We start from the raw sequence: 25404 nt of genomic DNA on the forward strand, positions 1-25404 counted from the left end.
GAAAAGTATAACTCCTTTGCTCCTTCGTGTAAATAATCAAGTAAATCACAAGTAGCTCAAACCTTTTTTTTAGGTGAAGTTGTAGCCAACAGTGTAGTGCTTTGTCAGTGCTCTGTTGCTACAGGCAACGGAACACCCGTTGCTACGGGCAACAGAGCACTCAAACTTCCATAGCATCGCTGCTCAACGGACACACATTTGATCAGATCTGTGAGACAGAAATATTGGTAGATATCGTTTATCTAGCTCACTCCTACGGTGGCCCTGTGGGAGCTTTATCTGTTGGGTCTGTCTTATTACAGCTGTTAGTTAATTTAATTTAGGAATTCTCTGCATAAATTCAGGCTACTTCTGAACCAAGCTAGCTACTACACTAGCTGTCTGCGGCTAACGTGTTGCTAATACAACTGTTAGCTAGCTGGATTTACTACTGGGCCGACTTATATATTTGTCTCTTTCATTCTTGTGTATGTTATAACATTAATTACTGCTTACTGGACTCTTTCACTCCTGATATGTTGTTTCTTCCAGCCATGAGGGACTGTGTAACTAATCCAACAGCTAATCTATAATCTCTACTTTTGTGAATCCACCTTATCTTAATTACTTTAACAATATGTTTGGTCCAAGTCTTGCCACAGGCCTCTGCTGGCTGCTTTGCTGATGCCTTTGTTAGATTTCTGAGTTCATGCTTGTGGTCTTGCCAAGACATGTCCCTTTAGGCAAGCGTGGTATGCAAGCCCCTTGTTTGGAGGTTTAATGGATTTGGGCTAATTGTGCACACTATGGGGAAATCACAGTTACGTAAAACCTAATTATGAAAAGAGACAAAGCCCCATTAATTGGTAGTGGGATCCCAGAGTAGAGTGGGGTCGTGAGGAATGAGGAGTCCTCTGGGTTCTGTAGGAGACAACATGCCTCGCTGCTGTTGTACTTTGATTTGTTTCTACAACACACTGCAGCATACAAATAGCCACTGCATTTTTTCCATCTGATGAGATCTTATGATTGCGCACATGAGGGGAGGACAGGTTGAAACATCTATGCACAAGCAAACTATGTAGGCTCGGGTGTTTTAGACACAAGGACAAAAAAATACTCAACAGGCTCTTGCATTAATGTTTTTACTAGTTAGGTGCAAGAAAAACATGTTAGTCTTCATGGAGGACACCGATGACCATACAGTGATGCTTTCTGCAGCAGTGTAACTTTCACAGCTTCAAAACAGCACATTGCTAAATGCCCAAAGAATACAGGATTTTAGTACATTAGCACTGTCAATTAAGCATTTCCTTTTTCATAATTTTTCATCACTACACATGGAAAGTAAAAAGTTGAATGACAACCTCATGAGCCTCGCAGTGTCCCTGTGGATGGAGTCAGCGGTATGAGGATTGTCAGATTAGTAACCCAGGTTAGTTAAGTTCGGTGAATACTAGTCAAAGTCCTGGACATCTTTTATCTTTCCTGTATACGACTGAGAGTTCCCATATCTTCACAACCGCTTTGATTTAGATTTAAAGGGTTTTCTGCTGTTTATCCCAACTCAGTCAACACAATTTCTGTCCCATATTAAGAACAGGAAATGTCCAAGCTGAATATTCTGAAAATTTGAGGTGAAAAGAAATTATTTATAAAATTAGGGTAATCTCTTGTGTTTTTCCCCCTGGTCACCTGTGTCAGAATATTCAGGACCACAAAATAAGCACCACAGTGTACATTTAATTTCACCTCCAGTCTCTCTCAGCTTGGCAATCTGCACCGGATGTTCAGCAAAAAAAGAAAATAAATAGAATTTAACTTCTTTCAAAAAAAATTAAATAAATAAAACATGATTGAAAGTTTGATTCAGCCTTAAAAAGTGCAGAGCTGTTATGTGTCGTTCTGCCACAGAGACACTCGTCGACGCTGTACGCAGACATGAAAACAGAAAGCAACAACTATTAAGAACAGTTTTCCAGTGTCCACTCATATTCACTGTCCAATCCAATGACCCTCAACTGGTGAACCAACTAGTTCCAACTTACGAAAACCAGCACACAATAGCCGTTAAGCTAATTACCATAAACTCATAAAGTCTTTAGTCATTACTACAGTTTTTCATCCTATTACTACATTCCAACATCTCTGTCAGTCATACGTAACACCTACAACTTTAGTCAACACACAAACAATAGTCAATGTGTGTATTTCTCTCCCAAGCACCAAATAATGACATCACAGGGTTAACATTATATAAACACTGAATACTGCTGGAAGTTGATTTAATACTTCTGATAAATATTTATCCAACTATAAATACAATACTTCTTTAGTTATCTGTATATTTGTTGTTGAACTTTGGAAATACATTCTTCCTTTAAATCGTACAGCTGCTTTACGTCATGTTTTATAACACTTCATTTTTGATTAGGACGGAATAAAAGGAACAGCGCTGGCAAACAAAAGCATAAGAGGATTGCAACATGTCTGAGACGTAAAGGGGTTGAGCGTGCTTACTGCATCTTCACCCTCTACGTGTTTTTATAGCAAAGCAACCTCAAAGTTTCTCCTTTATCAAAAACTTTCGCAGACACAAAGAAGTGCGAGTCCCAGGACGATGACTGATGCGATCACTCGACAGAGCTCTGGGAGTCACTGTGCTTGACCCGCAGTCTGTTCTCGCTGAGGTCCTCTTTGGTCTTTTGGATGCAGGTGAAGATCTCGTTGAAGAGGGCCTTGTACTCGGGCTGCTGGCCGTCTTCCAGAACCGCCGTCAGATCAGACTGAGCAGCAGAGCTGGACAAGCGGCGGCGGGTCCGGCTGCTCGCAAATGGACTGCTGGATGTCTGGATGGCTTTGTGGCTGAGCCTGCCTGTCGTCTGCTGACACCGCTGCAGCAGCTCATTATATTTCACCTAGACGTGAAGCAAATACATATTTCTTTTAACTGCTGTGTACTTCTCAAAAGTCAAACAAAGAGTGCTTATAAAAAGTCTTAAATTGTACATATTTTTCATGCATGAGCTGTTGTGAGCAGACGTGCTATGAATACGCCACCTGCAGTGCGCTGTACTGTGCGTCCACCTCGTGGAGCAGAGAGATGCCCCTCTGTTTCACCGCCTCCGTTCGCCTTATACACAGCTGCTCGTGAATACGGCGAATCTCATCTGCGTTTGTCGCTCTCAAAAAACTGTCGCTGTTGCACCTCTGCCTGCATCTTCTCTGCTCCTCATCCTTTTCAACCTTCTCCTCCATCTCATCCTGCCCCGCGCCGGCTCTGTCTTCTGAGGAGAAGAATACTGTATCCGGCACCAGCAGCTGGTCAGGCCTTCTGACACTGGTGGGAGTGAAGGGGACACAAAGGTGTAAGTCACAGGTCAGTGCTCGATCTGTATATCAAACATTGTATCACCAAGTGTGCGTCATAAGATCAGAGCCAAATAACTTGACAATTTGAATCTAGTCCATAAATATATCATGCCTACCTGCTGGCACAGTCGGCACGCCACAGAAGCCGCAGCTGCTCCACTTCGGCCTCCAGCTCATTCTGCCTGGCCCGGCAGCCGGCCAGCAGGGCCAGCTGCTGCTCCAGGCCTCTGTTCTCCATGACGGTCAGCTCACTCTCCCGCTCTGCAGCCTCCCTGCGGCTCCGCTCCAATGTTATCTGGCTCTGAAGAGTTTGGACGGATCGCTGGAGAGCCGCGTTCTCCTCCTCTGGGTCTTGCCGACTGTCTCGGTTATAGAAAGAGTCCTGCGGTGACCAGAGCCCATCCACAGGTGGAGTATCGTGGGCTACATGCCTGAGTCAGGACAGAGCAATACAATAAATATGTGAAAATACTACATTCAGGAGAAACACAAACTAGAATCGCTGCTGCATGCCTTCACGAACCAGTCAAGTGCAGTTTACATCCATGTCTGTCCATTCTCATTATATATGTACTGAAGACTTTTTTCAACAAAGGGTATTACGTGTTTTTTTTAATGAAAAAATGGAAGTTATCACTATGATTCCATTGTGAGAAACATGCTGCCTTTGGTTAGACGCTATTTTTACAGAGGACAAAGGACTGATAGAGAGCTTCATCACATGGGGCAACAACAATAACCTGAAGCTCAGTTTCAGCTAAACCAATGAAGCTTGAGTCATATTCCTTGCGTGAGTTCACATGCTTGGCCGATAACACTGATTCTAATAGAACACAATGTTGTAACCGTGACAGTAGACAATGCTTCAAATGTGAATGTTGCCTCGAAGCTACAAATTCTAAAACATGGACGTCTGTAACCCAGCAGCACAGAAATGACACATTCACCACAGTTTCAAGGTGGGCAGCCAAGATCAGTGGCACCAACTCAGTGTTCTAAGGAAATGAGATGTTGACCTTTGACTTTTTTGATATAAAATGTCAACACTTTAAATCTTCCTTGATCCTGTGTGAAATGTTGGTGAATTAAGCATGTTGTTTGTGCGACGTGTTATAATTAAACTATTATTAACAAATGCTCACAGAAATCGTGCTTTTTGCTTTTGTTATACTCATAATCCAATACACTATACTCATTTTTTTTTGTGTTCACGACTGACACAAAACCCACATCGGCTGCTGTCATGATACATTTTCTCTTTACATAATTTACATACATTTTCTGCTCATGTTAAAAATCATAATGTAGTCATCATTAACTCTATGTAAATGTCCACTGGATCTGGATCAGTCTCATGAATGTACCCTGAGAAGGAGGTTGTCCTTGACCAAATTTTAGGATAACAGCTGTTTTGATGGCTTACAAACAATAAGCTAGCTGCTCCCTCCAAAGCGAATCAAACAAGTGGTTTGAGGCGCACTGAGCTGAAGCAGCACTTACATGTAAGTATTAGGGCACTGCTGACAATGGGAGGAGGATTAACTTCCTCCTACTTTGGATTATGTCTGAAGGAGGAGGTCTGGTCTGGCTCTGGGTGCCCTATAGGTGTCAAGTCAGCAGAGAAGAGGCTGAGACGAAAGTGCACGGGGTAGTAGGAGAAGATCAGACAGATCAGAGCTCTTATTATTCAGACGCTTTCAACTACTCTTCACCTCTTCAGTGTAATGTAAAGGTGCAGGAAAGACAAACGTCTACCCACACTGCCTTGGCTGTAGCATGCAGATACACCTGAATATGTTTTCGGTAAACCTGTGACAAAATTCCCAAAGTAACTCTGCGTGTTTGATCCAGGCAGTATTGTGTTCTGCTATTAGCGTTGTGCAGCAGAACACAAGCCATGGCACACACCCAAATGCATTACCTGTCGTGGTGAGTGTCATAGAGCTCTTTCAGACAGGACACACTCTGCGCTCCGAGGTTACGCCGCTGCTCTGCCAGATCTCTCTTGGTTCGCTCTTCCCTGGCAGCCTTCAGCTCCTCCACCTGATTCTGCAGGTCCTCCATGTAGGTGTGAAGCCCTTCGATGGCCTCAGTTAGACTGAAGGGGAAAGAAAAGACGAATGAATGTGGCTCTGAGGTTCCGCGCATATTACACATAGTCTGACTGCTCAGATGACTATGTAGAATTAAATTCACTGATAACAGGTAGACTAACTTGTGGATCTTCTGCTGGGCCAGGCGGTTGTCCTGCACTAATCTCTGATTGCTTTGCTCCAGATCCCTGGCGGCCATGTCCAGCTGCTCGTACACTTTGGCATGCTGGTCGTTCATCTGACGCAGCAGATCCACCTGTTTGGTCAGGTACTGGTGAACAAGAGAGGAAAACAATGGAGCTTAACTGGTGGTTTGTGGTATCTCAAATAAAATATGCATATAGACGTAAAACGATTAGTTGATTAATGGATAAATAAGTCAGGTCAGGTAAAATTATTGTTATATTCTCCGTCTTTTCTAATGTGAGGCTGCCTTTCTTTGTTGGAAATTTTGAGAGGAATTGTGCTGCTCATTTGTATTCTTTTATTTGTATTGTATTTTATTTTGTCTAATCTTGAAAGTAATTGTTAGCTGCAGCTGCATCAAGCACTTGATTATCATATCAAAGAAAATCAGAATGCAGAGCAGCAACACCAACATAAGTGTTATTCTGAAACCACCGTGGAAAAACAGGAGGCTGCAGGTATCGTTTTAGATATTTTTACATTTGTTTTTATATCCAAGTCCAACGCATGTCATTAGCAAAGAGACAAGCTTCCATAGAAACAATGAGCGGCCAATCAAGTTTGTACTTATGATTTGCAACAGACCACCATCTTTTTTGTACTGGTTGGGTCTCTATTAAGTTTTAACTTTCCACCTCTGAATTATCCAACGTGTTTGACTGACTTTGACTGTAGTTTATGACATCGACTAAATTACTTTGTCTGGTTGAGATCAATTCAGCCATTTGTGTAGTGCTTTTTAAAATACACAGAGAGAGAGAGAGAGAGATGTATGGGGATTACCATATGAACCTCGATAAATCCTCAACCCACTGCCCCCCTCGCTGGTGTAAACGAATTAAGGCTCTTATCGTTGCTGACCTGCTGTGTGCCGTGTCCTCAAACTCAAATCAATCAGTGCTGTCTGCACATGGCAAAATGAAATGTCTGAGCCCTGAGTTATGAAGCCTAATTGTATTCATTTATAAGCTTTACCTGAGAACACACAAGTTAACCAAAATGTATGCTCTGCTGTATTAAGGTAGCCAAGATATTTCCCAGAGTTTGGCAATCTAAATATATGATTCACATAGATATTTTGTAGAGCGAAAGCAAAAATAAAACCTTAATTACGTCTTGGTTACGTGCCGGTGGAGCCTAAAGAAGCTCCGGTTAGTTCCTTCCTAACGTGTATCACCTCTATCTCCTGCAGCTGCTCGTGGTTGGTGGAGTACATCTGCTGCAGGGCCTGCTCCAGCTCATGGTTCCTGTCGAGGAGGGTTTTCCCCAACTCCGCTGCCAAATGGAGATCTGTCAAAGCACAGGAAAAAATGTAAACACGAGATACAAGGCAGTTTCAATGACCAAACACAGACGACGGGTGAAACTAAATGCGTGTAAAGGGTATAAACGCACACACTGTGCCACACTATTAGTATCTAGCACTGGTGAAATCACGGAGGAATCTAAAGAATCTCCTCATGACACTTTCTCACTATTCTAGTTGTCTAAAGAGAGGTGAGGTGAAGCATGTCTTGTTTAGGACGATCTAAAAAGGTGCCATATTATGCAAAATGAACTTTTTAATATCAACATAAATATGTTGAACCCTCTCATTTACTCGTGCTCCATCTTTCAGTAAATGTGTGTGAAAACACTGCTCAGATTTGGCTCCCTTTATGATGTCATGAGGGGATTTGTTGAACATGTGACTTCCTCAAGCCCTTCACCAGCCTGACTGACCCCACCCGTTGAAACACAGAGTCCACCTCACTGTCCGACATTGTTTTTTTCCCCTTCACTGACACCAGCTCCTGGTAACACACTGATGTCGAAAGCGAGAGCAAAGCATGCAGATAGTTCTGTCCTTCTAAAACGGAGCATGCAGACAGACGCTGAGAACAGCTGCAGCAGCTGTGTCTGGTATGAGAAAAATAATCTTTTGAACATTAAACCATGCAAAACTATGCAGATTTGACCTCTAAACCAGTACGAACTCCAAAATGAGCAGAATATGGTACCTTTAAGGGCAGTCAGTAACAACACATTGAAACCAAACATGTTTCACTTAATAAGCAGCATATGCCCTGTGATTTTTAACTCAAATGTGCCATGTAGCAACCAAATAACAACCCTAGACCCTTTTCTAATGTCCTTAGAGTTGGTAGCTGAGAGGAGGGTGGAGAACTCCTCAAACTCCTTCCTAAACAGCAGAGCTTTTCCAGTATTATTCAGCTCCACTGGCTACAGGAAGTCTTTCCTGCCTGCTGGCATTATGATCGTGGCTCTTCAGCCCATTGAGGATTTCTTTCTGCTCACTTACTTGTCCAGTCATTAATGCACCTAACAAATATTTTCATTATTGATTAAACTGTCAATAATTGCTGTGAAATGTCAGAATTTTTTTTTTAAGAAAATGACCAGCAGAATTTGCCAAACAAATCACTTGTTTAATCCATCCAGTGGGCAAAACCCCAAAATATTCTGCTTACTTTAAACAAATCATTAAACCTTCACACTAATAACTGACATTTCTGCTTGAAAAATAACTGATTATCAAAACACTTGCTGATTATTTTTTGGTCAGTCGACTAATGATTACAGCTCTATGATGGCTCCGTTAATCTTTCCAATGCTCTCAGACTCTTTTTAAAAAAATGTTTTTGATCTATGAGTACATACACAATGTATATTAAATACTTCCATCTTAATACACAATCTAGAGTACATTCAAAAGAGTTTTAGTTGGATATTTCATCCTAGTTGTGGCTGCCTGCTCTATCTGCTAAATAAAGTTCTCCATCAGTAGATCTGTCTCCATATCTCAACCCCACCTTTATCAAACAACACCCAAGGAAAGCAAGATTATCAGAAAACAATCCACGACCCGACCCGTGACAGCCTGAGGATGTTTCGGCTTTAACCCATGACCGCAGTGATCCTGTCACAAGAGGAGACTGTAAACTTCAATCTGAGTCCACTTACTGGAGACTTTGTCATTTTATTCATCAACACGCCACACAGGTGAAGTCAGTCCGCTCCATATGGCGCAGGTTCATACATGAGTTTGATTAAGTCCTAGGGGTAATAACACAGCAGCCCACACAGTTTAGGGTGCGACCACAGAGCCGAGCAGCTCTTACCGTGTTCAAGGTCCTGCGGGTCGTACCAAGGCTCTCCGCTCTTCTCAAACTCTTCCTCCAGAATCATGTCTGTCAGCATGTTACCGCCGCGGGCTCCACCTGACACACAGGTAGGTAGGTAGGTAGGTAGGTAAGTGTAGGAGTGGGTGTGTATATGTGTGTATATGTGTGTATGTGTGTGAGTGTGTGTGTGTGTGTGCTCCACCGTCCTCCGCCGTGTGTGGAGAAGTGTAAACTACATCCTGCTGGTGAGAGTCCGGCGTTAAGTCTGTTGTCTACAGCAACGTGGCAAATCTCTAATACACCCCAACATCCGGTAGGTGGCAGATTTAGCGTTAATTACGATGTAAGAAAATTAATTTTGCTATATTTAAACCGAATGTTAAGCTTAACTTTTGCCGCTATCCACAGTTAAATGTCTACAGGAAAAAGTGACAGTTAAAACTTTTTTTTTTCAGAAAAATGTTTCGTTGTCGTAACTTCCTGCTTTTGTTGACAGGCATTTATGTCGACGAATCAGAAGGCAGCAAGTGGAGCGAAGGAAGTCTTCTGGCCAATCAGATGCTTGTTTTTATCCCGATGTCCCACCCCAGCCGGTAGGCACAAAAATCGAGGTTAGGAACACATCAGTTTAGTTAAGGAAGATGGTTTCTTAGTGTGCCACAACTTTCGTAAATATTATGTAAGTTAGCTCAACGGGAACTAACATCGCGACATGTGGACAACAGCTGGAACAAGAACACGCTCAGTAACGTTACTGAACGCGTATTTCCTCTTGGATATTGACCATTTTCACTATTAATAGTCATTTTTGGCAATGCTAAACAACAACAGCGTGAAATAGTTATTGCCAGGGACAGTATTTCCTCGCTCTCGGACAAGTAACTTGGTGGTGAAGTTATCTGAGCTACCATGGCCGTGGAGGACAAACCTGCCTCAGGTGTGCGCTCCGGAAGAGTGAATGTAAGCCGACACCTGAGGAACTTTGGGGTGAATCCTGCAGCTCTGGCCTATGCAATGACCACTCTGGGATCTGGCATGATAAACAATATATTCAACTTCTACTATGTCAAACTCTTTATCAATAAGTACAAGATATCAGAGGGAGCATTCCACCAATCACAAGTGAGTGAATTATGTTTGCATATGTCTGTTATTTTCTGTATACAACTGTGTATCAATAACTGTTAAAAACACTGTAGTCATCAATAAAAGGGGCCTTTTTTTAAAATAATTATTTTCAATAGCAGTTAAGCTGTTTACTATTTTACTACTGATTGATTACACGTTTAGTTGATAAAATATCTGTTTTTAGTGGAAATTAAATGAGCTGACGTCTTTATGTTGCTTGTTTCAATCCAAAACCTAAAGATGCTCAATTTACAATCATGTAAATTAGAAAAAAAGGAACAAATTGTCACATTTAAGAAGCTGGGAGGAGGATGTGTTTGGCCTTTCTGCATGACTGCTCTATTATTTTTTACATTATTTTATATAAATAATCTCCACAGGTGGTGTACATGGTGTGGAATGCAGTCAATGATCCTCTCTTTGGCTACCTGCAAGATAACTCGAAGGTGCCCTGCTGCTCTCAGAGACGTCTCTCCATCCTGTATGGTGCTCCCCTGTACTCCTTGACGTTTCTTCTTGCCTGGTTCCCATGGCGGGCCTACACTCCTGGCGACTGGTTGAGCGGCTTACACCTGATGGTGGCGCTGTGTGCTTTCGATGGCATGCTGACATTTGTGCTGCTGGCACAATGCGCTTTGTTTGCAGAGACCTCCAGCCACCATCAGAGCCGACTAAGACTTGTAAAGTACAACCAGGTAAGGACTTTGCATACTGAACGCTGCCTCTATCTTTCTGTTGTGTGCTCATAAACCATAAGCCAACAATCTAAATGTCCATCTGCTCCCTCTTTATTTTCACAGGTCGCTTCTCTCGTTGGCTCCTCCAGTGTCCTCTTCTGTGGTGTCCTGTCCAGAAACATGGAGGACTTCGCGTCCTTCCAAGCCTTCGCAGTGCTGATCGCCATCCTCAGTTGTGGCTGCATGCTCTACACCGGCTTCCACAGCGAGAGCCGCTTTGATAACAAAGGATCTGAATCAGATACGCTGCGGTCTGTTGACCAGACTTCCCATTCATCAGCTTTCTCCTTCTCCATGTTAAGAACTTTGACGTGGCAAATCCTGACCAACAGGGACTTTCAGCTTTTTGTGATCATGAACTTCTTCCAGGTTTTTTTGTTGGCTTTCTTTAATAATTTTACTATGATATTTGCTGAGCACCTCATTCCCCCAAATGTGCTTCCATCTCTGGCCAAGAGCATCATGTATGGAGCAGGATTTATCTGCCCACAGGTATTATAGCCAAGCAGCTTTTTTTTTTTTTTTTAAATGGAAACCTATTATATGTTTTCAGATGATCCTCTTCCAGGAAGTTGCTTTCTTTGGGAATACAATATGAGCATCCGTCTCAATTTCAATTTATTGTTAAACTTTCCGCTGTTGGGGAGACACTTGTGAAACTCTAACATCCCAGACCAAAGAGCTAAATGATAATTTACACCACCCCATTGTTTGCTTACTGTGTAATATCAGGGTTTGTGCTACTTACAACATACTGTAGCTCATGAATACAGTGCTGTTTCACTTACAAAACACTTTTTATGTCGTTCCTGACCTCTTGTCTCCATTCCAGCTGTTAGTACTGAGCTGCCAGCATCTGCTTCATGGTCTCGGCTACTACAGGATCATCCTCTTCACCTTTTACATGGAGGCTGGAATGGCGGCCATCATGCTTGCACTCGGTCCTCAGCACTACTACATCCTGGCATTTTTCCTCACCGTTAACATGTAAGAGGTTAAAGTGCTTCTAATATCCCTTTTGTTTTGTTTTTTATGATTACACCATATAATCATTCAATGTTGACTGAATTACACCTAAACTACTCCCTTATCTTCTATGCAGGGTCATAATTCAAGCAGCCTTCAGTCTTTTTAGCTTACCTTTGGCTGACATCATTGACACAGACATGCAGAAGTACAAACGCAGGTAAAAAAAAATAGACGTGATTATGAGCACACTTCTACTAACTTACTCTGGTGTGTTTGCACTTTTATGCTGCATTGTGTTTAATGATTTCTTTTCTTTTGTGGCCCTTTCTACAGCTCCCCTCTCTCCTCCATGGTGTTTGGTACGAATGCTCTGTTCACTAAGCCGGCTCAGTCTCTGGCCCCTATGATCGTGATAAATGTCCTAAACCAGTTTGGATATGAACAGCTGAAGGAAGCAGGAAGGGATTCAAATCTGAGGTACAGAGAATTTCTTGCTTCTTCTTGACTGAAAGTAAAACTGATGTTGGGATGGCACTGATGGACTCCCTTAGACTTGAAAAATAAGCACCACAATCTTGGGGAAAACAGAAATATGATAAGATGTCTTGCTGGTGATGGTGACCCTGCTTGTTTTATAAATGGTGTTTCCCAATCCTGGTCCTGGTGGCCCTCTGCTCTGCATGTTATAGATGTTTCTGTGCTCTAAAACACCTGAACCCAAGTAAAACTAGGGCCCAGGTTTAAAATACCAGAATTGCCCTTTAATGTCAGGACAGTTGTTTGAAACTCTTAGTGAAATAAGTGGTGTGGGTGTTGGCTGTTGTTTGTCGATGTTGCTAACAGTCTCATAACAGAATTCCTCCTTGTTTCCAGCGCCCTGGAGAGTCTCCACAGTGTTATGTTCTACTTGGTGTGTCTGGTGCCCTTGTGTATCGCTGCCGTGCAAGCCATGGCTTGGAAACCATTTTCCATACGCAACAGTCACACTGTCGACACAAAGTACATTGACGGCTAAATTAAATGTTTTTAGCTTTCAAAGGTCTGTTCTTCAGCTGTGAAATGATTTATCGCTGAGTAGGAGGTCATGTTGAAATGTAATATTTGAAGGAATCCAGGATTGTATTGATCCAGTTTATGAATGTTCAGTGATCACCTGTAAATCATCTTGTTGTGCTGGTGCACGTGACACCAAGCAGGTAATAATCCAAACATAGTAAATGTTTAACAAAGTGCAGAGAGAAACAATAATCCATGTACAGTGAAGAGGATAGGCTTTACTTGATTTGGTTCCTTCCTGTTATGGCACAGAAGGGACATTTTCAGTTATTGATGACCATTAGTTAGATTTAATCACTATACTTTATCTGAAGGCCCAGTGATCACTCCATAGTCCTTTTTACTTCGTGTAAGTCTCTCATCCTCTCCAAACATTCACTGGATTGTGATTGTGATCCTTGATAAAATGGGAGACATGTGCTGTCTTATGGCTGTCTGCAAAAACGGACCAATTCCTCAAAGGAGGCATAAAAAACTACTGTTTCGTTGTTCGTGATACAGGAATTGTATTGTATTGTATTTAAACATTAAAATTGACTGTAAATTATACAGTTGTAGAAATTGTTCAGCGGTATCCTGAAGCAGAAGTTTTGCATACTTCAGTGAGCATAAGGACTGATGACGGTAACATTTCTAAAAAGACTGTATGCCTACACATTGTGCATCTTTAGCAGCTAAAGTTCATCATAGCTCTTTAACTAAGACACATTGGGAAGAAGAACATGGAAGCTGAAACTGGAACTTACTGTAGACTGAGCACTGAATACCTCTCGCATAGGAGCGTTTTCTTACTTTCCAGGACTGACTGGGTTGATTTTGGTTGTGAAGGGCAATGTTATATTATATTCTGTTTTTATTTAGTTAATGAATCATTCTGTTATATCCATCTGACCACTGAATTTACCCGGGTTACACACTTACTTTGCTACAGGGACATGTGGATCAGGGGCCCTTTTCACAAATTGTGATTACATACAGATCACAAATGGTGGCTTGTCAGAAATGAGCGTCCTGCAGGTCTCTTGTATGCTCGTGTAGGGGTCGCAATTGTGTGTTTGTTTATAGTGAGTGAAACATGTCAAAATGAGCCAGAGAAAATAATCTCATATCTAATATGGGCCCCATGTTGGTTGGTTTGCACTTAATCGAAATTTAATTTCATCATTTAAGTAAATTAGAGGCTCACCTACATTTTAACATAAGAAACACGGTAAAAAAATGTCAGAAACATTTGATTTGATTTCACTTTATTATCATGATATTTGTCTTGCATCCAATGATGTGCAAGGTTTTACACAAATTAACCAAATAGCAAAACAAATACCACAAACATATATTGCATCAGATCTCACGACAAAGTGGCTGTGATGCAGTGAATACTGTCATCTTTGCCATAAACATGGGGAAAATTACCAATTGCAGCTATACTTTCTGTGGCTGAAGGTATAGTCCAGAGTGCAGTAATTCAACATGATGCTCTGACACGCATTTATATCCGTGGTGCCTTATACAGTCTCATATTTCACTGTAAATTAGAGCCAGTTGAGTAACAATAGAGCTGAAATATTTTGAGTCATGACGTGGCTCACATCATTTAAGCTTTAAGACAGGATTGTCCTGATTTGACAGTTAATGGCAGAGAGAGTTGGCGGAGAGGAGACACAAAGGGAAGAATTCACACAGACTCAGCTCACTCCAAGAGTTCATATCACAGCTTTTAATGTGTAAAAAATGCACAAAAAGGAGTTAACTGTAATGAATAAATTGTAATGTTAACTGGCTGGATTCTCTCTGGGCAACTGCACTTAATAGATCTACAGTATATGGAAGACATTGTACAAAATATGACACAGCAAGACGCTTCAAAAGCATATTAGCTTGGTAAATATTGCCTTACTGTGAGTTTAAGTTGGTTATTTTTCAGAGAAAAAGCCACTTAAAAAACAAAAAACAGTCTTTTCTTTCTTAATTTCATGTTTTCTAATGTAAGCTGTACTGTACTGTATGTAAAGTCAGCTGTAATGTGCCTTTTTGGTCATTTCATTGTTTACTATGATCAGCTTAAAGTCAAATTCCATCTGAATGTGTTTGAAGTTTTCATTAAACGTGTGCTTGTACTATGGCCTGAATTTTAAATATTTTTTTACATGTTTGTGATTTCCTTGTATGTCAAGAATTTTGGTCAATAACTATTATTTTCTCAAAATATTAGCATGGATATATTCTGACAGCATTGGCACTGTCGTCTAACAGCTTTACTTGCATCCTTAGATTTCCACTGTGGTCAGTGTGTCCTGTAAATGTAAATTTACAATTGTATGTACAATTCACAGGTTATTTTTTAGCTCATTATTCTAAATATATAGAATATATATAGTATATAGTAATGAGACTAATTTGATCTGAATTGAACTGGATCGGATTTTCATTTTCTTTTTTTCAGGTACACGCTGACCTGGTTTTGAAAGTGACCAATTGTTGAAGGTGCTTCAACATGAATTACATATGAACAGAGCGTATAAATAAAACTATGAATGCTATAAGGCAGGGCTGTCTGTCACTGCTGCAGCCAAAAACCTAGAGAGAAAAGGAACAATGACTCGGGACCTTTGTTGTGGCGATGTCTCACTTCATGAGAAAAGGTGAGCAAGCACACAGCCACCCTGCAGCCTTACTGGTTTTCTCATTTCCTCAGGTATTTCTTGGCTTTGGAATTTCCTCTCTGTCATAATGATGGAGGTCTGAGTTTGTCTTTAAATATCCTTGACTGACGCTTGGACATTTTGATAGATGTCATCTGTAGAGCTGTTGAACTCAGGGGTTGCAGCCTGACAGGAGATTAAATTTAATTTGAAAATGGTGGTAACACAACAAATGTATAGATAAGTAGGGAACTGCACACATATGCTGTAACACAGGCTATGCAGAAATGTCATTCTTACTCAATCTGTCAACAAGATTTACCTCAACATGAGAACGGCTTCTGCTCACAGTCTTTTTGTTCCCTCTTTTGTACATTTCTTGCAGAACATCGTGGAATTGTCTTCTTTTAGTTGAGTTAATCTGTTTTGAAAGACAAGAAGAAATTTATCATAAAACAGGTATTTTGAGATTTCTTTTTGTATTCAATTCACAAAAAAGGCCAGTTGACAACTGCTCTGTTACTTGTGATGTTTTATGGGGCTTTCTGGTTAGTAGGCCTTGGTTCCTCTTCCTTTTTTTTTTTTTACTATTTATGGCTTTTCCCCTCATTTAGTAAACAGCCAACGCATCAAACACAAATTAAAACAGAAAATCAGACACATATCTACAACCTTTTCAGTTTTTTGCATCCTTCTGTCCGTAATGCAGTCATGCTAGAACAGAGAGGAACAGGTCAATTTCAGTACATTTTCAGTTTTCAGTCTTGTTTGCCTGAATTCTAATAGAGCCCAACAATACATAACATTTAAAATAAAGTAATTTACCTTCTTTATAATAAGTGTCACTACTGCCAAGCTGTAGATGGCCAAGAGGACAAGTGACAGCCACAGAAGAATGTGCCTCACCATCATTTTAACTTCTGAAAACAAAAGAAAAACTGTCTGCCCAAATTTGTCTGAATGTGCTTGACCTTTGCAAGCATTTTTTTCCTCAAAGGACTATTACCCTTCACTACAAGAGTTGTGCCCAGCCCTACATGCTGTGAGCTGGGTGCCGTGATGCTGGGCGACGTCGCAGCACAGTGGTAGATTCCGCTGTCATTAGCATTAAGTGACTTGATGTGTAAAGATCCCCCCTCCAGCTTGTACTTGAGATGATTGTCAAGCACGTTTAGACGAAGACAGGCGTTTTCTTTGAAAGCAAACCACTCATAGCGCAAATCTTTGGCTGAACATTGTGAGTTGACGTTACATGGGAGAACAGCACTTTGTCCTGTTTTCCGCCAGATCACCGTGTTTGGCTGTGATAAGCAGCCCTCAATTTCTTTCATGGTTTCTGGAAGGAACAGACAGAGATCACTTATGTCATATGTCATATATTTCACATAAACCACTGAGCTATTGTTGATCAGAAGCTGGGATGCCTAATTCTTATTCTTATTACTTTTTTGGAACAGTGACACTCTTGAGAACATTATTCCCAAAAGACATAATCTACATAATACTGGGAAAAGCTTACCTGTTACTGGAAGGCAGGTGAGCAGGAGAGAAAACCACAACCACCAGTCCATCTCTGTAGGTTGACAAGTTGTGAATGATCTCATTAGTCCTTGCATGAGGCTGTCTAAATGGCTGACAACATGGGATGTGGGTGTTCTGCACTTCCTCAACACGTAGTTCCTACTTATTTTCCTGTCTTTTACAGCTGAATGGTAACACAGAGTTTCCATTAGCATATTTCAATGTGTTTACAGTAACATCATAAGGATGATACTCATAATGCCAAGTGCAAATGGATTGAACGTTTAAGATTTAACTTTTACAGATAAAAGTGGGGCGACAGTAAGATTTTGTGTCATTGTAAACAGGAAACCACAAAAAGCCCCATCACCGTGTCATTGCCTAATATTAACAACATTTCTGTAAATGGAGGAACAAGCATGTCATTATCTCTGTGCACAAGCGATGGAGCAATCTAGGAAAGGAGGAAAATGTCTGATGTGTGATTTGAAAGCAATGTGCAACACAGAGAAGTATGCAGTTGCACAAGCCAAACAATCAATTGGTTAATCAAGAAAATAATCAGCAGATTAATCCACAATGAAAATAATCATTAGTTGCAGTTCTATACAAAATCGTTTTGAAATTAGCTCCAAATCAACCAGTTACACCAGTAAAACGCTGCTTTTTCATGAATGCATGAGTGAAAATAATTAAGTGATACAATATATAATAGTAGAACAGTCATGGACATTTTTCCTTCCTTTTTTTTTTTTTTTTTAGAAGAACCTACATTTTCCTGGTCATACCTGCATGCCTTTTGCTTAAGTAACATATAGCCTATAATACAGCTGCTTGGAGTGTTTTTACAGTGTGGTATTTGTAGTTTTACTTGAAGAAGGCCTATCAGGATACTTTATCCAACACAGGTTAAGTGCTAAATTAAAGATTATAGAAAATCACCATTTCATGCAGTGCAAATATGAAAAATGCAGTTAGATTCTGCTTTATTACTGTTCCCACGCAGGACTTTAGGTTTTACTCCGCTTCCGTTCCGCTCGCGGTGGGCGGGCCATCCCGGGCTGTCTGTCACAGTTTAGACCAATCAGCGCCTCCCGATGTGTCTCCTCACGCCCCCTTCCACGTCGACCTGCACTCTCGCCATATTTTCAATCCTGTGAACCCCGCAGCCTGGTTTGCCACTAAATTTAGGAGGAGAAGCATTAAGTGAGAAACGATCTACTTTAAAGGGAACAGACATCTGCGTTACCTTATAGCTGAGTCTATTTAATTCTGCAACAATGAACATCTTCAGACTGACAGGGGACCTCTCTCATCTGGCTGCTATCATCATCCTGCTACTCAAAGTATGGAAAAGCAGGTCATGTGCAGGTGAGCCCTAACTATAATTATTATTACATATGCTACAATAAAGGTTTCCCAACCTTACTGCGTCGCTTAACTTTTCTTTGATGGCTAAAATGGCCGTTTTGTCTCTTGGGTAGCTAATGTTAGCTACAAGCTAACGTTTCCCACTCATTCATTTGAGCCAGTGGCTAATCGCGTTAGCAGGCATTGGGCTAACAACTATAAACTGCTGTCCGCACCCAAAGCACTTTGAGCAGCAGTCTGAATGTACTGGACATATTAAGTTAAATGTTGAAGTTAGTGGCTATAATGTCCAAATATAGCATAGCAGCAGCTAACTCTGTAGGGATTGTAGTAATAGTGTGAGTTAACCATGCTAGCTAACTACAGGTTGAGGAAGTGTGTAGTCCGTTAGATGCCGGCTGTTAAGTAAATGATTGAACAAATTAATACAGCACTATTCTTGACTCGCTACAGTTTCACTGGCTGGTTTTGCTTTCTCTACACACCAGCCATCGATATGCTGCTGCTCTGTTAATTTGAGGTTCGGTGCTCGATTTTTTTGGTCTGGCTTCTGACGTGGCGTCTGTTATTCCAGAAGGCGCTACGGAAGCAGCGCGTTCTCGAACGGCCGTGCGTTCTAGAATGCCTTGTGCGCCCAACTTCTGTAGCTGTTGTGAGCGCGTGTCCAGTGTTTACAATAAACTGCATCTTGAGCCACGCGGATAAAGATGATTTCGTTCTCATGACAACAGGGCACAGCGCTGTGATTGGTCAGCGAAGCTTTAGGGTTGACTGTAGCTTCAAATAATAGGAGGTTTTCTTAGGTTAACATGGTTAGATAGGTCGGTGTGTATACATCTTTGTCTCTATAGCTAAAGTTTGAAATGGTAATGCTACAGTATCATATATCAAGTTATTTTAATCTTTGTAGCCCAAAATCAGAACTCCAATTTGCCTCAAAGGGCTTCACAAGTACAACATACAACTAGAAGTAGTACAACACTTACTAGACCGTTGATTACTATAAGGGAAATATGCTTTACTGAGATAAAAAGGAAGACCTCTCAAAAAGCAACAGAGGGAGGGATCCTTCGCACAGAACAGACAGACATGCTGCAGATGTTTAAAATAATAATATAATTACTCTATGAAGAAACAGAATGACAATATTAGGTAAATCACATATAAAGACTACGAATAAGAGAAAACACAGAGCAGCATCAAACCCCAAAACCTTCTTTGTAGAGCTGTAAAGACTACAGACTACTCATACACGGCAGACGATACATTCAAGGATTCACTCAGGGAAGATGAGGAGAGACAGAGATGCTAAGAGTGGATGATGCAGGTATTGCAGACAAAATGCAATGTGAGAACATTTGTAAGCACAGATGGAGAAAACACCAGGTCAGTTTTGCAGGTCACACTGGCCTGCAGACTATATCAGCATGAATAAGGCGAGAACAAGGAGTGTCCACGCTGTGGACAGGTCAATATGCTGTCACAGGGATGACATAATCAGAGTCTTGTTGTGGAAAAACGTATTCTGAATAGACGGAGAGACGCAAACAGTGTTTTATTCTTGTACAAGAAGAGCGGACAGTTCACACAGAGACAGTAGTCTCTGCCACAGCATATTTATACAACACAGTGTGTGAGGTTTTATCATCATGACGTATACAAAAACATCTTATCTAGTGAGTACAGTTTAGGCAGAGATCAGTTTGGCCCACTTCAGGAGGAACCTGTAGTTACGTACAGTTGGTACAGACACAATTTATACGTAAGAGGAGAACTTATACTCACAATAGTAAGGCGCCAAACATCTTGCCTTATGTTAGTCAGCCTTGACTCAGTGTAGGGAGAAACAGTCGTTACATTGTAGTTGGTGCTTCTTCTATCAGCATATGTCAGCAATTTTCCCATTACAGTTTCCACTTTATCTAACCTGCATGTCTGTAAACTGTATGAGGAAACCCATGCAGACACAAGAAAAAATACAGCAGATTCAAACCAAGAAGCCTTTTGCTATGAGCTCACTGCCCTGTGTGGATCTGTATTAATCTGAGAACATGTTAAGTTTATTTACAAGGTTATGTGTAGGCATGGTAAAGGTCAGGGAAATATGTGGGAGGGATGTCCATCTCTCCCTGTAACTGTCCTTAGAGCCAAATTAATGTTTGGCTCTGATAAGGCCAGAAATGCATACAGACCCACAGAAACCTGTGGAGTACACACTCCTTGTTGTTTCACGATGTCCTGTGATGTTTGATGCACAAATCCATGCACTTGAGATGCTCTTTTGCATACCAGCCTGACAGGTCATAGTTTTTACATTTTCACTAAGATGGTGTTTGTTAAAAAAAAAAAAGCAAGCTTGACTCTAAATTAGGAACGATCTATGCAGTTTTATTATTAATGTCTATAAAAACAAAAACAAAACTCTAAGATTGCTGTTTCTCCAGAAAAACATTTTTCCAGTAGATGTCACTGTTCTTTAAGGAAAAGCATTGACTCATGTTTTATCCAGACCACTTGTGAAGCTGTCCTGAATGGTGAACCTGCTTGATGTGTTTTGTTAAAGGTATCTCTGGAAAGAGCCAAATCCTGTTTGCTCTAGTGTTCACCACACGCTACTTGGATCTGCTCACCTCCTTCATCTCCCTCTACAACACATGCATGAAGGTAAGACACGGCAGCCATTCCTGCAGGTCCCACATTTCTCGCCAGTACCTTCAGTGATGAGTTCTTTGGTGTTGTTCACCAGGTGATCTACATCGGTTGCTCGTACGCTACAGTCTACCTGATCTACATGAAGTTCAGGGCGACCTATGATGGCAACCATGACAGTTTCAGAGTGGAGTTCCTGGTAGTTCCTGTCGGGGGTCTTGCTGTTCTCATCAACCACGACTTCTCTTTCCTAGAGGTGGGTTAAGTCTCCTGTATTGTTGTCAAAGCCTGACATAACTCATCGATAACTCCCTGACCACTACGGGAACGTGCAGTCCAGTTGTCTTACTGTTGCATGGATCATATTCATTGCTGAACATTTAAGAGTAAATGTATCTGTTCTTAGATCCTGTGGACATTCTCCATCTACCTGGAGGCAGTGGCAATCCTGCCCCAGCTCTTCATGATCAGCAAGACTGGCGAGGCGGAGACGATCACCACCCACTACCTGTTCTGCCTGGGCCTGTATCGAGCCCTCTATCTCTTCAACTGGATCTGGCGTTTCTACTTTGAAGGCTTCTTTGACATGATCGCCATCGTGGCCGGCGTGGTCCAGACTATCCTCTACTGTGACTTCTTCTACCTTTACGTCACTAAAGGTGGGTTTCCTACTGCCGTCACCCACTAGGGCAAGCACCAAATTAGACAGATAAAACTAAGGAAATAAGAGATCAATTATCAGGATATACCTAGGGAACGAAATTATTGTATAGTGCTAATAATGATTTTTTTCTACTGGTTAGAGATTACACTGAAGAGATCCCAAGTAACGGTGACGTCTTCCTCTTCCGTTTTATTTCTGGGAAGATTACATGCTTCACAGTGGGCAGAACCACTTTGCGTATGTCGTACAAAGTTCATTCATTGTCTATACCGCTTATCCTTAAGGGTCGCCGGGGGGCTGGAGCCAATCGCAGCTTAGCCAGCCAATCACAGGGCTGTCGTATAATTTCATTAAATGCTTTCAGACATGTAAACAAACATCTCATTGGGTCACTTTAGCGTCCATGTAAACAGTTAAGTTGGAATCTCTGATTTGAATGATTTCAATCATATTGAAGAAATATTGTCCACAGCTGGTCAAAGGTTCAGCTGAAGATGATGACGCAGTACAAATTTCCAGAGTCATGCGGTTGTTTTCTTTAGTCACAGTCTTTTTAGTGCAAAATTCCCTCTTTGTATCACAGCAGCTCAGCAAACAAAGCTGTTCCAGGAAACACACAAAGGGAATTCTGTGCTTAACACACTGAAAATTTGGAATTATGCACTGAATTTGTCCAACCGGACTGCTGATGCCTCATGCTACCATCGGCCGACCCAAGAATTCATCTCACAAAACCAGAACTATCCCCTACTGTTGCATTAGAAAGGAATTGCTTGCAAGTTCACTTAAGACTTTTTCTTACTGATAATATCCTCCTCAGTCACATCGCAGTGCTTCCTAAAGTGCAACTATTTGTACTGTTTGTTTTGGAACAAAGATGTAAAAAAAACTTGGACATCGTAGTTTGTCAGTCACTAGTTATTTCTGCCGAGAAACATCAATACAGTAGTTTTAGTTAAAAATGTCAACATAAACTGTGAAATAGGCAATTAAGAAATAGAACGAGTGAACATGAGAAACAAAAGTTAAGTTTCTGTTTGTTTTAGTGAGCTTATGTTGTAGAGCAGAAAGAAATGCATATAATACACGTCAGATTGTCTAATTTGGAGACAGATGTGGAGTTTTCAGTCCCCATTTTCACACATACTGTTTTCTTTGCATCGACAAACAAACCAGACAGAAAATCACAAAGAAGAGCACATCTCTCTGTGCTACTTCATTTGCGTGTCAAACACGTGGTTGTTACGTTCGTTGGTCATCTAATCTTCACGGTTCTTTAGATGGGGTGGAAATGTAAAAAGGACTCTTCACAGGGGGACTTTTAGTCTCGGCTGTAATACTTTGACTCTGTAGTTCCTGGAATTATTTTGTGGAAAAGTTCTACTGGTTCACAACCACTGGGGCTCACGTGAGAACACAAATCAAGGAAGTCATCTTGAAAAGCTCCTTGAAAAGGCAAACTGGCACTTTCACGCTGTCCAAGCCAAGTGGTGTAAATCACCTTTGGCAGTTATGGTTCCTACTGTCTCACCTTATGTCTCTGACGTCTCACCCCGCAGTGTTGCAAGGCAAGAAGCTGAGCCTGCCGGCGTAAAACGAACAGGAGACGGCGACTCCCAGCAGACTCAGGGGGTGTGGAGATGACATCGTGGAATCTCGTGACCTACAGCAAAAGACACCTGAGACAGAGAGCCAACTATCGGGGGGGAAAAACACTAGTCTTCTTGATGATTGCTGATGGAACTGGTAAATGCCAACAAACACCAGAGCTGAACAAAGATCATCCCAGGTCAACCTTTGGATCTCTGTGTTCAGCATCTTGCCTTAAACTTCTTTTCATTGCTGTTCAAATAGGAGAAAAGGCTTTTTTTTTTTCTACATGTGAGGTGCATACGCTTATTTTTTATTTTTTTATAATGTCACAAACAGGGTCAACTCTGAAGTACCTTGTTTGGCTTGGTAATGAAATGCACAAATGTACAGTCTTATTAAAGAGTGAGATAAAGAGTGATGTATCTGAGTGCCTGATGAGGATTATGTCTGGCTTCTCACAGTATTTTTTTTTTTTTCTTTCATTTTTTTTACTGTTTGATTTTGTTTTTGTCTAGATAACTGTATGCATATACTGTAACACATGTACCTTCTCTTTGAGTTATTTAAAGAGGCCAACAGCAGTTTCATGCCAAAACACACACACGGCCATTTTGTAAAAACATTGCTTTCTAAAATTGCTCAAAACAACATTTTAACAGATTACGCTTGCCTAAAAGTTTGAACAATTTTGTAAGCAGAACTCTTAGGAGGATTTGTAGGTTCATCTTAAGCTGAAGAGGTAACCCGTGGAGTAAATTACTGAAATACCAGCGATCTTTTTGTCGTAGAGGTCAGTATTCTCAAATGGCATCTATCTCATTTGGAGTTAAACTTTCCATGTGCTTAATGATCTTTTTTCCTCAGCTTGCTGTACTGAAGAAACTAAAATGAATCACTTGTTCAACAACTTTAATATAGATTTCATACAATCTTGAAACAATGCTGCATCACATCTGTGATGTAGACAGAGCACAAACTTTGTTTCTGCTAAGCCTGCACCCCAGTAACGAGCTCATGAACACCTTCCCACTGTGACGTGTCAGTTATCGAAAATCAATAAAGTCAGAGCAAAGCAATAATGGACGGCATGAGAACCCGCCTGCACTTTGGATGGTTGTAACATTTCAGTTGTTACCTGTTTGTCTGGATTGTGAACAATTAAACTGATATAAAGTCAATAACTGGGTAGGAGTGATCATGGTGTTCAATGGGTGCATTTCTGTTCAGTTTAAATCCCTCTGTCACCTTCAACTTTTTCAAATTAGTCATTCCTAAATGATTATTTCCACTCTTTATGTCATTTTCTTTGCATGTTATCACCTCCATTAAAGATTTTATGAGAATCGCCTCGAAGTGTTTGGTTATTGGAATCACAAACCCAGATGAGAAGGTCTTTTTTTTTTTTTTTTTTTTAAAGGTACCTTTTGGAGTTTTTGTTAACCACTAGTAGTGCTATGGATCAGTGTTGTTACCTGTGTGTCCCAGTTTCCCAACAGTTGATGGGGTACAATCAATATAACTACAAATATTGTATAATAAAAGTAATATAAAATCAATACTAAATAGTATAAAAGTGTAAAGCAAATCAGTCCAAGAAATCTGGTTGTAAACAATGTAGGTTTTAAAATACCTTTAAAAATGGCTTTGCAAATGTTTTATGAAGAAAATGCATTAAACACACTTTTGCTTCTGTTTACAGGAAAACTACAGACCTTCTATTAGTAGCCTGTTCACTTTTTCCACTGTTTTTGTATTAGAAACAATGAAACAGAGCGTGTAGAGTAAGTAACATTTACATGTACACACATTCCTCAGTATATGTTGCCGTTCCCATCATCCCACTAACCCGTTACAATAGGTGGGAGCCTATGGAAACTTCTTTATGAAAAAATGATGGAAATGTGAGTCAGAGATACTGAATAAGACCAATTACGCTGAACATTATAGGTTTAGTAAGCTCTTTTTATTCCAGTAAAGTAATACATGTGGTTTTCTCTCATGGGGAGCAGTAAGAAAACAATGTATTGGATCTCTATTATACATTTGGAGGCGGATACATCCTCTCCATTACTGGACAGAGGAGCGACACAAATGTTAATTCTGAAGAGCATTTATTCAAAGCTGCATTACAAATGTACATCATTGTGCTCTTTAAGGTAACAGCAAACAATAGTTATTTTGTAGTGCATTTTATTTGGCATTTGTGCATCAGATATCTGCAGACAAACAACATATAAACAGATTGAAAACGATAATTCACAACGGAATAGTGCAAGGCTTTTCAAAAATGTCCTCTTTTACTCCAGTACCTGAGACGAT

General features: G+C 40.8%; 4 protein-coding genes across 4 annotated transcripts; 2 read left to right on the plus strand and 2 right to left on the minus strand.

Moving 5' to 3' along the window:
- Positions 1-1117: 1117 nt before the first annotated feature.
- On the minus strand, positions 1118-9063 carry cdr2a (cerebellar degeneration-related protein 2a). Its single transcript, XM_070847725.1, has 7 exons — positions 8753-9063; positions 6808-6920; positions 5567-5715; positions 5273-5449; positions 3468-3782; positions 3040-3319; positions 1118-2897 (listed from the first exon to the last, which is right to left on the minus strand). Exons 1-7 carry the CDS (start codon positions 8829-8831, stop codon positions 2613-2615), a joined length of 1398 nt encoding a protein of 465 aa, XP_070703826.1. The 5' UTR covers positions 8832-9063; the 3' UTR covers positions 1118-2612.
- Positions 9064-9664: 601 nt separating this feature from the next.
- On the plus strand, positions 9665-12748 carry mfsd13al (major facilitator superfamily domain containing 13a-like). Its single transcript, XM_070847154.1, has 7 exons — positions 9665-9877; positions 10264-10578; positions 10684-11112; positions 11453-11607; positions 11723-11806; positions 11923-12066; positions 12463-12748. The coding sequence occupies exons 1-7, from the start codon at positions 9665-9667 to the stop codon at positions 12602-12604; spliced, it is 1482 nt and encodes a 493-aa protein (XP_070703255.1). The 3' UTR covers positions 12605-12748.
- Positions 12749-14347: 1599 nt separating this feature from the next.
- On the minus strand, positions 14348-16866 carry LOC139216126 (immunoglobulin superfamily member 6). Its single transcript, XM_070847161.1, has 6 exons — positions 16807-16866; positions 16294-16623; positions 16113-16207; positions 15960-16001; positions 15610-15708; positions 14348-15473 (listed from the first exon to the last, which is right to left on the minus strand). Exons 1-6 carry the CDS (start codon positions 16856-16858, stop codon positions 15399-15401), a joined length of 693 nt encoding a protein of 230 aa, XP_070703262.1. The 5' UTR covers positions 16859-16866; the 3' UTR covers positions 14348-15398.
- Positions 16867-17960: 1094 nt separating this feature from the next.
- On the plus strand, positions 17961-24450 carry LOC139216127 (ER lumen protein-retaining receptor 2-like). The gene is made up of 5 exons (XM_070847162.1): positions 17961-18179; positions 20743-20843; positions 20926-21084; positions 21235-21487; positions 23052-24450. The coding sequence occupies exons 1-5, from the start codon at positions 18089-18091 to the stop codon at positions 23084-23086; spliced, it is 639 nt and encodes a 212-aa protein (XP_070703263.1). The 5' UTR covers positions 17961-18088; the 3' UTR covers positions 23087-24450.
- Positions 24451-25404: the final 954 nt, after the last annotated feature.

The sequence above is a fragment of the Pempheris klunzingeri genome, chromosome 17 (assembly GCF_042242105.1).
Source record: "Pempheris klunzingeri isolate RE-2024b chromosome 17, fPemKlu1.hap1, whole genome shotgun sequence".
NCBI classification, from domain to species: domain Eukaryota; kingdom Metazoa; phylum Chordata; class Actinopteri; order Acropomatiformes; family Pempheridae; genus Pempheris; species Pempheris klunzingeri.

Coding starts and splice junctions, on each gene's coding strand:
- LOC139216127 (XM_070847162.1), top strand. CDS start 18,089: ATGAACATCTTCAGACTGACAGGGGACCTCTCTCATCTGGCTGCTATC. Junction 18,180..20,742: donor GAAAAGCAGGTCATGTGCAG/GTGAGCCCTAAC, acceptor GTTTTGTTAAAG/GTATCTCTGGAAAGAGCCAA. Junction 21,085..21,234: donor ACGACTTCTCTTTCCTAGAG/GTGGGTTAAGTC, acceptor ATCTGTTCTTAG/ATCCTGTGGACATTCTCCAT.
- cdr2a (XM_070847725.1), bottom strand. CDS start 8,831: ATGCTGACAGACATGATTCTGGAGGAAGAGTTTGAGAAGAGCGGAGAG. Junction 5,716..6,807: donor AGCAGCTGCAGGAGATAGAG/GTGATACACGTT, acceptor CTTGTTCACCAG/TACCTGACCAAACAGGTGGA. Junction 3,320..3,467: donor CGTGCCGACTGTGCCAGCAG/GTAGGCATGATA, acceptor CACTCCCACCAG/TGTCAGAAGGCCTGACCAGC.
- mfsd13al (XM_070847154.1), top strand. CDS start 9,665: ATGGCCGTGGAGGACAAACCTGCCTCAGGTGTGCGCTCCGGAAGAGTG. Junction 11,608..11,722: donor TTTTTCCTCACCGTTAACAT/GTAAGAGGTTAA, acceptor TCTTCTATGCAG/GGTCATAATTCAAGCAGCCT. Junction 11,807..11,922: donor ATGCAGAAGTACAAACGCAG/GTAAAAAAAAAT, acceptor CCCTTTCTACAG/CTCCCCTCTCTCCTCCATGG.
- LOC139216126 (XM_070847161.1), bottom strand. CDS start 16,858: ATGGACTGGTGGTTGTGGTTTTCTCTCCTGCTCACCTGCCTTCCAGTA. Junction 15,709..15,959: donor GGATGCAAAAAACTGAAAAG/GTTGTAGATATG, acceptor CTTTCAAAACAG/ATTAACTCAACTAAAAGAAG. Junction 15,474..15,609: donor GAAGCCGTTCTCATGTTGAG/GTAAATCTTGTT, acceptor ATCTCCTGTCAG/GCTGCAACCCCTGAGTTCAA.